Source organism: Silurus meridionalis, chromosome 14 (genome assembly GCF_014805685.1).
Source record: "Silurus meridionalis isolate SWU-2019-XX chromosome 14, ASM1480568v1, whole genome shotgun sequence".
NCBI lineage: Eukaryota > Metazoa > Chordata > Actinopteri > Siluriformes > Siluridae > Silurus > Silurus meridionalis.
The window spans coordinates 6,364,345-6,376,667 of record NC_060897.1 but is presented as its reverse complement, the minus strand read 5'-3'; the positions used below and the strand labels follow the sequence as shown (position 1 = coordinate 6,376,667).

Sequence of the window (12,323 nt, the reverse complement as noted above, 5' to 3'; positions counted from 1 at the left end):
GGTGTTTGTGCACATGTCTCTTTTAGCTCAGCTATCAAGTCTGGCTTCACTGCCCCCGCTGACAGACAGCTGCGAGAGCCGAGCCTCCTGAGCAAAAGAGCCACGGTGGAAGCCTGGCTCACACGAGAAGCAAACACCTTGCAGAAATACAGACTGGTGAATACACACAACATGCACGAGTGCGCAGACACACACAAGACGCACAAATGTTCCCATTTAGTGACTCATAGAGTTTATTTTTAGGCTCTTTTATGAGATGATGCAGACCGTTCAGAGGAACCACAACGAGATTAGCGGCTATAGGGCCGTGTTTTTCAAGCAGTCAAAGGTTTTTTTTTAGCTGATAACACTTTGCTACCGCTTGCCATTAAAACTAGTGTCATGTTGTACCTTCACATGTGCTCACACACACACACACAAGGTGGATTAACCTGACGGATTTGGTTTCTAGATTTAGTATGCAAGTTCACTAAACACATCAAGATTCAGTATCCAGAACACACATCCAGATTTAGAATGCCAATTCGGTTTCCAGCTCCTGAATCAAATTTAACATTTAGATTTAGTATCCAAAACCTGTGTTCAGAACAAGTGTCAAGATCCAAAATCTAGATTGATTTACCGTATTTTCCGGACTATAAGCCGCTACTTTTTTCCCACGTTTTGAACCCCGTGGCTTTAACAACAAAGCGGCTAATATATGGAATTTTCCTGGGTCTTTCCCGGTTTCACAAACTTCAAGCCAAAAAACTGAGCGACATAACATTAGACCAATGAAATTGCCGAACGGAAATGAAAAAACACACCTCACCTGTGTTCTGAGCTGCACGGCATCGGGAGAAAAAAAGTTTTTTTTAAACGCACGACGATGCCAAAAGATAAACTCCCGAGAGAAATACAGTGGTACCTTGAACTACGAGTTTAATTCGTTCCGTGGACGAGCTCGTATCTCAATTTTCCTGCACAGCAAATCAGTTTTCCATATTGAAAATACTTAAAATGGCATTAATCCGTTCCAACCCTCAAAATGACACCACGTTTTATGTTTCATGTTATTAAATTGGAAAATACATTTCTAAATAACAAAGCGGCGTCTCGAGCTCGTACCTAAATTTTTTGCTCACGTAACAAAGCAAAAAAATCGACAGAGTGACCGCTCGTACCTCAGAAAAACTCATACATTAATGCACTCGTAGGTCAAGGTACCACTGTAGTTGTGAAAGGAAGGAGGAAGACAGTGAACAATGACTTACTTGGTAGGCTACAGTTTAGATACAAGCCGTTGTAACGCGTTTAGTCAGGGTGAAGGGATAGGACATAATCCTCAGTCTTACACACACGCAGTAATACCGGACGAATGCAGTGGCAGGCTATTCCCAAAATACCGCTATGCTCCTAATAGAAGCGCAACATATTGCATTTAGTGTCTTTCGTTAAAGCCTGTGTAAAGTTCATTAGTTTCAGTATAGTTCACTGTGGCTTATAGAGAGGTGTGGCTTATTTATGTTTAAAATTAAAATCTTTGTCAAATTCAGTGGGTGCGGCTTATATATGGGTGCGGCTTTATAGTCCGGAAATAACGGTACTATGCAAATCCAAATTCTATATTCAAATCCAGTATTCAGATCCAGAATATGGTTTAAGTATCAAAATTCAGCATCCATATACAGATCTACTATCCAGATTCAGTGTAAAGAACTCGTATCCACGGTCAAAATGGCAAGTCAGTATCCAGATCCAGCATTAAAATGCAGATCTATTATTTAGATATAGTTTCCACGTCCAGTTTGGATTGAAAGAGGCAGATGCAGAGGACAGAGTAGTATGGAGACAAATAATCCGCTGTGGCGATCATTAATGGGAGCAGCTGAAAGAATAAGTAGTAGTATCCTCATCCAGTATTCAGAACGAATGTCAAGATCCAGAATACAGATTGAGTAACGGGATTCGGCGTCCAAATACAGATCCACTATCCAGACATGGTGTCCAGAGTTAAGTATTTAAATCCAGTGTCGAGTTGCAAATCTAGTTTACAGATCGATTAGCCAGTTTTAGTATCGGTTTACAGATCCAGTATCCAGATCCAGTACCTAGTTCCAGATCAAGGTCAAGCATCCAGAGCTACCATCCAGATTTAGTATTTATACAGGTTGTATTCTTTATGTGAAATTTGGTTTGATTCTACAGTCACAGCGACCAGGATGAAGAATTTACTGATGACAGTTGAGTGAATGACCGGATATTACTTCACTTTGGTAGTAAAATAAAAAACAGCCGCATCACTTATCACATGTGGCTTATTTTGTGTGTGTGTGTGTGTGTGTGTGTGTGTGTGTGTGTGTGTGTGTGTGTGTGCGCGCTCAGGGCCTGGCAGAAAAGCACCAGAAAACGCTGGCCTTGTTGCGGAAACAGCAGACAGTGATACTTGACGACGAGCTGATCCAGTGGAAGAGACGTCAGCAGCTCGCCGGCAATGGAGGACCACATGAAGGAGGATTGGATATCCTGCAGTCGTGGTATTTATATATATATAAATATAAATATATATATATATATATATATATATATATATATATATATATATATATATATATATATATATATATATACATATTGCCTAAGGGAGGATTCAACTTTATACAGCTGTAAAATACACGCAAGACACGAAACAGCCTACAGGACACACAGAATTAATAGGAATAATTTGTGTGTTTGGGTGAAAGGGCTATTTCCATGACAGTCACTGTGAAAAATGCACCACAGTGCAAGTCACTGCCAGTGTTGAATTGTGCTGTAGCACTTTTCTAAAGTAAACATGAAAAACATAGTTATTTGAGCACCACAGGGAAGAGCACTAGGGCACAGGTCAGGAGTTCCATACTGTAGATGAAACTTTGCTTTCCTACCTTATGGACCTCCATATGGATATCATGGTGCATTCACACACACACACTAAAACAACAGAGGGTTGTCTGAGGAAACACTGCTGATCATGTGGTCATTGTACACACGATACACATTGACCTGCCTGAGGGAGGAATAAGCATTCTGCAGTTATGGCACAAACACACAGAATAGGATTGCCTAAGGCAGGACTTGATTACCCGTCGTCATGAGGCACAAACACACACTACCAGCTGTCTGTTCACTCTAGGCGAAGCCACCGTCAAGTCTTTTAAGATATTTTGAAACGAGTCGGTTCGTTTTGGAATGCTTTCTGGCGTTAAAACATCACCTGGAGCATAATCACAGCCGTAAAGCCATTTAATGAGACGTGAGCTCTGTGCGTGCGTGTGCATGTGTGCGTTTGTGTAGGTGTGAGAAGCTCGCGGAGACCATTTGGCAAAATCGGCAGCAGATCCGGAGGGCGGAGCATTTAAGGCAGCAGCTGCCAATTCCTGGGCCTATCGAGGAACTTCTCAATGATCTTAACAGCACCATCACTGATATCATCTCAGCGCTCGTCACCAGGTCTGTGTGTGTGTGTGTGTGTGTGTGTGTGTGTGTGTGTGTGTGTGTGTGTGTGTGTGTGTGTGTGTGAGTGAGTGAGTTCATCTTCTTCTGCAGTAAAATTTTCCGATGACTGGAATTAACCCAGAATTTAGTATTTAAATTCAGTATACAAATCAAGCATTCCGATTCAATATCCAGATCCAGACAAACAGATACTAAATGATTAATTTTATATCTAATACTAAATGCTAATTCACTATCCAAATACACTTTAAGTATCCAGATCTAGAATATGAAGCTATTGTCCAGATTTAGTATCCTAATACAGATTAAGTACCTACATCCAGAATGCAAATTTATTATCCAGATTTAGTATACTGCTTCAGTATTTAAATCCAGTATCCAAATCCAATACACAGATTCAGTATCCAACTCCAGATCAGGTATTCAGATCCAGAATGCAAATTTATTATCCAGATCCACTGTCCACATCCAGATTTGCTATCCAGATCACATATCAAGATAGAGACAACCAGATTCAGTACCCAAATTCAGATCATGTATCCAGATCCAGATTGCAAATTTAGTGTACATAGGCAGTATCCAGATTCAGTATCTATATTCAGATCCAGTATCCAGGACAAGGATCCAGATTCAGTATTGAAATACAGATTACATATCCTGATTCACTATAACTCCTAACAAGTTTTTAGACAAATGTTATTCTTAGTCTGTGATCTAATGAACCAGTCTCAGGATGTATTCATTGATCTATATGTAAATGTAAATGTAAATCTAGACTTGAAAGCTATTTTGTCAGGGGTTCTGCCAAATGGTCACTCATCAACTCCTCACTCACTAATGGTCACAGGCTTCATTGGAACTTTGCAGCTCAAATGCACAGAGACAATAACAAAAGCGTAATTAGGCATTGTGACCTCCATATCTAATCCTGCTTAATTTTTTAAGGTGACATCAGCCTAAAGAAATCTATTGAAACATGAAACATGCCTCTGACTGTGTAGTACGTAAATCTGTAATTACTTTCGAGGTCTGAATATGGATGTTTGACACTTCAATACTTAGTCCTTACAGTCACCTACATCTAATTTAGCTCAAATCCTCGCTGATATTCCCCAGCGATTTAAACCAGCAATATAACAACGTACACTAAGCTAGGTTAAAATTCATGCCGAGTTTCGGCACACAAATACAGATCTAGTATCCCGATTCAGTATCCAGAATTCAAGTATCTAGTTGCAAATCTAGTTTTAGATCAAGTATCCAGTTTAAATATCAAACTACAGCATGAGTATCCATATTCAGAATACAGATCCCGTATCCAGATTCAGTACCTGGATGTGTGTATGTACTCAGGGTGTCTAAATACAGATAAGCATCGAAAAATGAAGGCAAATCTAGAATTGATATAGCAATTTAAATCCTAAGAAATGTTCTTTTCTTAAACAGGCAATAAGACCAGGAATTTAGAAAACGAGTTTAAAATCAGTTTGAATTTAGCATTGACTGATAAACATGTGTTCGAGCTATTTCAGGTGTTTATCCTGTGTTCGTGTGTTTGTGTTTATTTTTTTTGTTCTTCAGCACCTTCATCATAGAGAAGCAGCCACCTCAGGTGCTGAAGACGCAGACGAAGTTCGCGGCAACGGTGCGTCTGCTAGTCGGAGGAAAACTCAACGTGCACATGAACCCTCCTCAGGTGAAAGCCACCATAATCAGCGAGCAGCAGGCCAAGGCGCTTCTTAAGAACGAAAACACCCGGAAGTGAGTTTTGTTTGTACGCAGTGCATGAGACAGACACAGCGCCAATGTATGCATTTGTAAGACACATATACATAAAAAAAACACAGGAAGATATGGAGTGCCTTGAGAAACCCAATTTAAAGGATTTAAAAGTAAATTTAAAGTGGCATAATCTCATTTTGTCCAAAAACTCTGGAATGAAGCTTTGGTCACATGGTTGTGACATAACACATTGTTTAGTTAGCATAGATTATGTTCATACTGTATGTCCCATTTTGGCTCCACCCACTAATCCTCTGGACTCTAATGTGGTTTAGTTAAAGTCTCTGAAATTTGATGAGACACTTGGTGCGAATGTCTCAGCTGTAATAGGACATTGATGTCCCCAGTGTTTTTTTTCTTGTATTTTTGTCTGTTCTTGCCTCAGCACATTCACCTTCTCATTAAGAAATGAACTATGAATCACTTTCTCTGCATTTCAGTTGGAAATGATAAAAAAAAGAAAGGATAATCTTTTCATCAGGTCCGTATGAACCCCTGCACATTATTTGCCCACCCAAATCTATTTGCTTTCCTTTCTGCTTTAAGTGAACTGAAGTGCTCACCACACCACTGGTGAACGTGATCATGCGATCGTGGTGCCCACAGAGCCATTTTCAGTAAAGCGATGAATTGAACTTCCTGCTTTAGGTCTACACTACATGGATAAATAAAATTGTGGACACCAGACCACAAAGATCCGTATGTGCTTTTATACATCCCGTTCCACATTTAGCCTTCATTTGCTGTTTTTTTTATAACCTCCACTCTTCTGGGAAGATGTTACACTAGATTTCTTTGGAGATTTGGACTCATTCAGCAACAAGGGTGTTAGTGAAATCAGGTACTGATGTATAGTGCAGTCAGCGGTTCAGTTTATCCCAATAGGATGAATTCATTTCAAACTATGTAAAGCATATATGATCATGCAGTTAGCTTTGTGCACGGGGGTATTGTCATGCTGGAACACGTTTGGGTCTCCTAGTACAAGTATATGGAAATCGTAATGCTTCTGCATCCAAAGACGTGGCTTTCACTGAAAGGTCTCAACTGAACCCGTTGATCAATATTGAGCAAATGTAAATAAACTTTAGCCTTTTTATTGGCCAGGAGCCGAGGAAGCAAAATTAACCGTGCTCTCTGGACAGGAGCATGGCCTACTTCCTCTCTCCTGTCAGTCACAGTGATACTACCCAATCATGTGCATCTATAAACTTTAGAAAATGAGAAAACATAAATGAGTGTATTAATAAACAGGATTTCCACAGTGTCTTAAAAAAGTCTAAAATGTAAAAATCTTAATGTTAGGCTTTAAAAAAAATCATTTTAAGCAGCTCTTAATTTTCTGATGTTCATGTATCTCCAACTCTAACTCTCATTGAAATGCTCCAGTAGCACTTTAGAATGTTTTTGTTAGTTTACAGACGTTAAACGGGTTTAATTTTTTTAGCTTTGAGGAAGTATAAGTTTAGCGATACTCAGTTTAAAAAATGAAAATTAATCAGGCGAGTTGCTAAGAACGTATTTGTGTGTGTGTTTTGATGTCGGTCTTAAATTTCAATGTTAACGGTCTTAAAAAGGTCTTAAATTTGACTTTGTGAAACCTGCAGAAACCCTAATTAAATAAACATTATTATTGCAATGAACTATATACTGCTTTCTTTTTCCGATCAAAAAATACAGCAGAAATGAGATTCAGTATCAAATCTTACAATCCATGGTTCAGAAGAAGTGTGTCTGTGTGAAAACCTGTGCTGATAATTACCCAGACAAGTCAGAAATCTATCGAAGGTGCTGACGTGAGTGTAAAAATGTCTTCCATCTCTCGGTACATATAACACCCTGTCTGTCTGTCTGACCCTTAGTGACAGCAGTGGCGAGATCCTGAATAATAACTGTGTGATGGAGTATCACCAGACCACAGGCACCCTGATTGCACACTTCAGGAACATGGTGAGGAAAGCTAACTGGGTTTACTTTCAATTCCAATCTATTAGCTTTTACTTATTTCCAACAAGCACACAGAGATGGTGTTTTGAGTGAGCTTTGCTGTCTGTCTGTCATTTCCTGCATCTCTGCTTAATCTATAGACGTCATAGAGAAAGAAGCAAAAACTAAATAAGACCTAATAATAGTGATGTGACTTCTGGAAGCAAAGACTCCTATTTCCATTTAATTTTTTTTTCACACCCCCTGCACAAGTTCCTCAGAAGGCCACCTGAGACTGTATCTTCTGAATAGCTGGTGTGATGCGGTTCATTACTAAAACACTCAATCCTTTACTCTCTGTTCGTTCATCAGTCTTTAAAGAGGATCAAGCGCTCAGACCGGCGCGGGGCAGAGTCGGTAACCGAGGAGAAGTTCACCATCTTGTTCGAGTCACAGTTTAGTGTCGGGGGCAACGAGCTGGTTTTTCAGGTCAAGGTGAGATTGCACATGCAAATTATGTGATTAATACAAACACTAGAAAAAGGAGCCCCCATACACACACTCTGTCTCACACACACACACACACACACACACACACACACACACACACACACACACACACATTCACATTTCCTTCGGAGCATACAACAGACAACATTCCCACAGACCGAAACTTTCCTTGTAAAGTTTACCAGGTTAGCATGCTAATGGCTCTTAGTGAAAATGTGAACACTTGTTTAACGTGCTTAAAAAAAGTTATCGATTTACTTTAAGCAAATATGAAGGTGCTAGTTTTCCCACCTGTGAACATAAGATCTTATCTTCCTTGCACATCTAATGTCCCTGGTATAGATGAATTGTGCTAAAAACACAGCTGTTCATTTGCACTGGTTCAAAAAATGCTTGGCGGGCACTTATAAGCATCCCGTCTTTTAAAAAAATAATAATTAATTAGCTCGTCTGTTGGATCAGACCACACGGACCAGCATTCGCTCGCTGTGAGCGTAAGTGAGTCTTGGCCGCCCTTGACCCTTTCGCCGGTTCACGGCTGTCCATTGGACAACTGTTCCTTGGAGCACTTTTGATAGATACTGACCACTGCAGACTGGGAACATCCCACAAGAGCTGCAGTTTTGGAGACGCTCTGACCCAGTCGTCTAGCCATCAAACCTTGTCAAACTCGCTCAAATCTTTACGCTTGCCCATTTTTCCTGCTTCTAACACATCAACTTTATGCCTGATAGGTGTAATTTCAATTATATTTTTATTCCTGTTTTTGTTTTGTTTTTTGTTACTAAGGTCATTCCTACTGAGCTTCTGTTGCAAGGAAAAACTCCCTGACATAGCAAAAACCTTGGGAGGAACCAGACTAAAAAGGGAACCCATTCTCATCTGGATATATATATATATATATATATATATAAAACACACAGCTTTTAGCCCTGTTGAAGCCACCTCTTCCCGTCACCCAAATAATACGATTGTATTCCGAGCACATGCTCGCGCAGCACCTTACCAATCCAGCCATTCAGCTGTCCAGTCGCTAACCTGGCATGATGCAAGCAATTGAATTTCATTCACCTCCCCTTGTTCTGTCTTTATGCTCTTTCCAGACCCTGTCTTTGCCCGTTGTGGTGATTGTCCACGGAAGTCAGGATAACAATGCCACAGCCACGGTTCTATGGGACAACGCTTTTGCTGAACCGGTGAGTTCTGGAGGACGTCAATACTTTTTGTGCTCACCCACTCTAGAAAATATTACCTTCACGAGCACAAGAGCACTTAAGCCTTATTATGTTTGACTTAGACGAATAGCAGAAATGTTCTGGGTCAAAATGACTGTACGCGGTGAGTCATCGTTAAGTGGTTACAAATAAACATGAACCCAGTAGCATGGAATAACAGGTGCTCAGTCATACTTTTAGTAATATGCAGTATTAGGCTCAATTTCTTGCAGACAATAGACACACAAATATGTTTCTATATTTCCAAACATTGCAGGAAAGGGGAATAAGAGGAGCACTCTTTTTGGTGTTGTCTTTCAAACGAATTAGATTTTTAGCATATCTGCAAGCACAATCTTCACCACTTGCTGCCTCTTGCAATAAAGTAACTATAAAAAGGGGATATTTTTGAATGTACAGTGCACAGTATACAATCAGCGGGCGTGTTTAGTTGAATATGATTGCTTGAACCTTGTGCAGATCCGATTGGAAGCACGAGAAACTGGATTCAGTTACAATGAAAACTCTGAGAAATGAATTCTGTGATATTAATATAACTTAATGTTTCCCTTTAGAGGTATGACCAGGTGGGTGAATGTAAGCTCACTAAATATTCAACACACTATTCAATTTTTATTTCTGCTGTATTTTTGGACTTCTTCAAACTATTTTATATAAAACTATAGCTATTAATTTTATAACGACACAAACAACAGCAGCAACAATAATAAAGAAAAATTATTGATTTTATTAATAATTAATGATTTTTTTTTACTATATATTCATTTTTGCATTAATAATTATAATGATTATTATTATTAATAATATTTTTGATTATTTTTATATTAGATGTCCAGTATAACTTTTAAAAACGGATTAAAAATCCTTATTTATAGCAGCTTATATTTATTTTTGTCTTATTTTTGTTAAAGTTACACCATTTGTTACATCATTTTCAGAACTAACAACAAATATATATATATATATATATATATATATATATATATATATATATTTTTTTTTTTTTTTTTTTTTTTTGCTGAACCAGTTTCTATCCCACACACACACACACACACACACACACATTTCCTTCGAGCATACAACAGACAACATTCCCACAGACCGAAACTTTCCTTGTAAAGTTTACCAGGTTAGCATGCTAATGGCTCTTAGTGAAAATGTGAACACTTGTTTAACGTGCTTAAAAAGTTATCGATTTACTTTAAGCAAATATGAAGGTGCTAGTTTTCCCACCTGTGAACATAAGATCTTATCTTCCTTGCACATCTAATGTCCCTGGTATAGATGAATTGTGCTAAAAACACAGCTGTTCATTTGCACTGGTTCAAAAAATGCTTGGCGGGCACTTATAAGCATCCCGTCTTTTAATTAAATTTAATTAATTAGCTCGTCTGTTGGATCAGACCACACGGACCAGCATTCGCTCGCTGTGAGCGTAAGTGAGTCTTGGCCGCCTTGACCCTTTCGCCGGTTCACGGCTGTCCATTGGACAACTGTTCCTTGGAGCACTTTTGATAGATACTGACCACTGCAGACTGGGAACATCCCACAAGAGCTGCAGTTTTGGAGACGCTCTGACCCAGTCGTCTAGCCATCAAACCTTGTCAAACTCGCTAAATCTTTACGCTTGCCCATTTTTCCTGCTTCTAACACATCAACTTTATGCCTGATAGGTGTAATTTCAATTATATTTTTATTCCTGTTTTTGTTTTGTTTTTGTTACTAAGGTCATTCCTACTGAGCTTCTGTTGCAAGGAAAACTCCTGACATAGCAAAACCTTGGGAGGAACCAGACTAAAAGGGAACCCATTCTCATCTGGATATATATATATATATATATATATAAAACACACAGCTTTTAGCCCTGTTGAAGCCACCTCTTCCCGTCACCCAAATAATACGATTGTATTCCGAGCACATGCTCGCGCAGCACCTTACCAATCCAGCCATTCAGCTGTCCAGTCGCTAACCTGGCATGATGCAAGCAATTGAATTTCATTCACCTCCCCTTGTTCTGTCTTTATGCTCTTTCCAGACCCTGTCTTTGCCCGTTGTGGTGATTGTCCACGGAAGTCAGGATAACAATGCCACAGCCACGGTTCTATGGGACAACGCTTTTGCTGAACCGGTGAGTTCTGGAGGACGTCAATACTTTTTGCGCTCACCCACTCTAGAAAATATTACCTTCACGAGCACAAGAGCACTTAAGCCTTATTATGTTTGACTTAGACGAATAGCAGAAATGTTCTGGGTCAAAATGACTGTCGCTGTGAGTCATCGTTAAGTGGTTACAAATAAACATGAACCCAGTAGCATGGAATAACAGGTGCTCAGTCATACTTTTAGTAATATGCAGTATTAGGCTCAATTTCTTGCAGACAATAGACACACAAATATGTTTCTATATTTCCAAACATTGCAGGAAAGGGGAATAAGAGGAGCACTCTTTTTGGTGTTGTCTTTCAAACGAATTAGATTTTTAGCATATCTGCAAGCACAATCTTCACCACTTGCTGCCTCTTGCAATAAAGTAACTATAAAAAGGGGATATTTTTGAATGTACAGTGCACAGTATACAATCAGCGGGCGTGTTTAGTTGAATATGATTGCTTGAACCTTGTGCAGATCCGATTGGAAGCACGAGAAACTGGATTCAGTTACAATAAAACTCTGAGAAATGAATTCTGTGATATTAATATAACTTAATGTTTCCCTTTAGAGGTATGACCAGGTGGGTGAATGTAAGCTCACTAAATATTCAACACACTATTCAATTTTTATTTCTGCTGTATTTTTGGACTTCTTCAAACTATTTTATATAAAACTATAGCTATTAATTTTATAACGACACAAACAACAGCAGCAACAATAATAAAGAAAAATTATTGATTTTATTAATAATTAATTATTTTTTTTTACTATATATTCATTTTTGCATTAATAATTATAATTATTATTATTATTAATAATATTTTTGATTATTTTATATTAGATGTCCAGTATAACTTTTAAAACGGATTAAAAATCCTTATTTATAGCAGCTTATATTTATTTTTGTCTGTATATTGTGAAGTACATTATATAGACAAAAGTAGTGTTAAAGTTACACCATTTGTTACATCATTTTCAGAACTAACAACAAATATATATATATATATATATATATATATATATATATATATATTTTTTTTTTTTTTTTTTGCTGAACCAGTTTCTATCCCACATCTCTTTTTGTACTAACAGAAACTACACCACTTTCTGTACTCAACTCTTTTACATGATCTTGTTTCCCGTTTCATTTATTCTCTCTCCCAGGAGAATATAATGCAAATAGCATCATAATCAGCAAACTAATAAACACATCTAAAGATTAAAAAAGGTGAAGAAAAGAAT

At 38.3% G+C, this 12,323-nt stretch overlaps 1 protein-coding gene across 1 annotated transcript in view; it reads left to right on the top strand.

Annotated features, from left to right (window-relative positions):
- Positions 1-12,323, top strand: part of stat5a (signal transducer and activator of transcription 5a) — a 95,177-nt gene that overhangs the window by 70,978 nt on the left and 11,876 nt on the right. Inside the window, 8 exon segments of the mRNA XM_046866036.1 lie at positions 27-50; positions 53-156; positions 2,365-2,516; positions 3,316-3,471; positions 5,059-5,238; positions 7,122-7,209; positions 7,558-7,680; positions 8,799-8,891. Coding sequence (XP_046721992.1) covers positions 27-50; positions 53-156; positions 2,365-2,516; positions 3,316-3,471; positions 5,059-5,238; positions 7,122-7,209; positions 7,558-7,680; positions 8,799-8,891 — 920 coding nt within the window.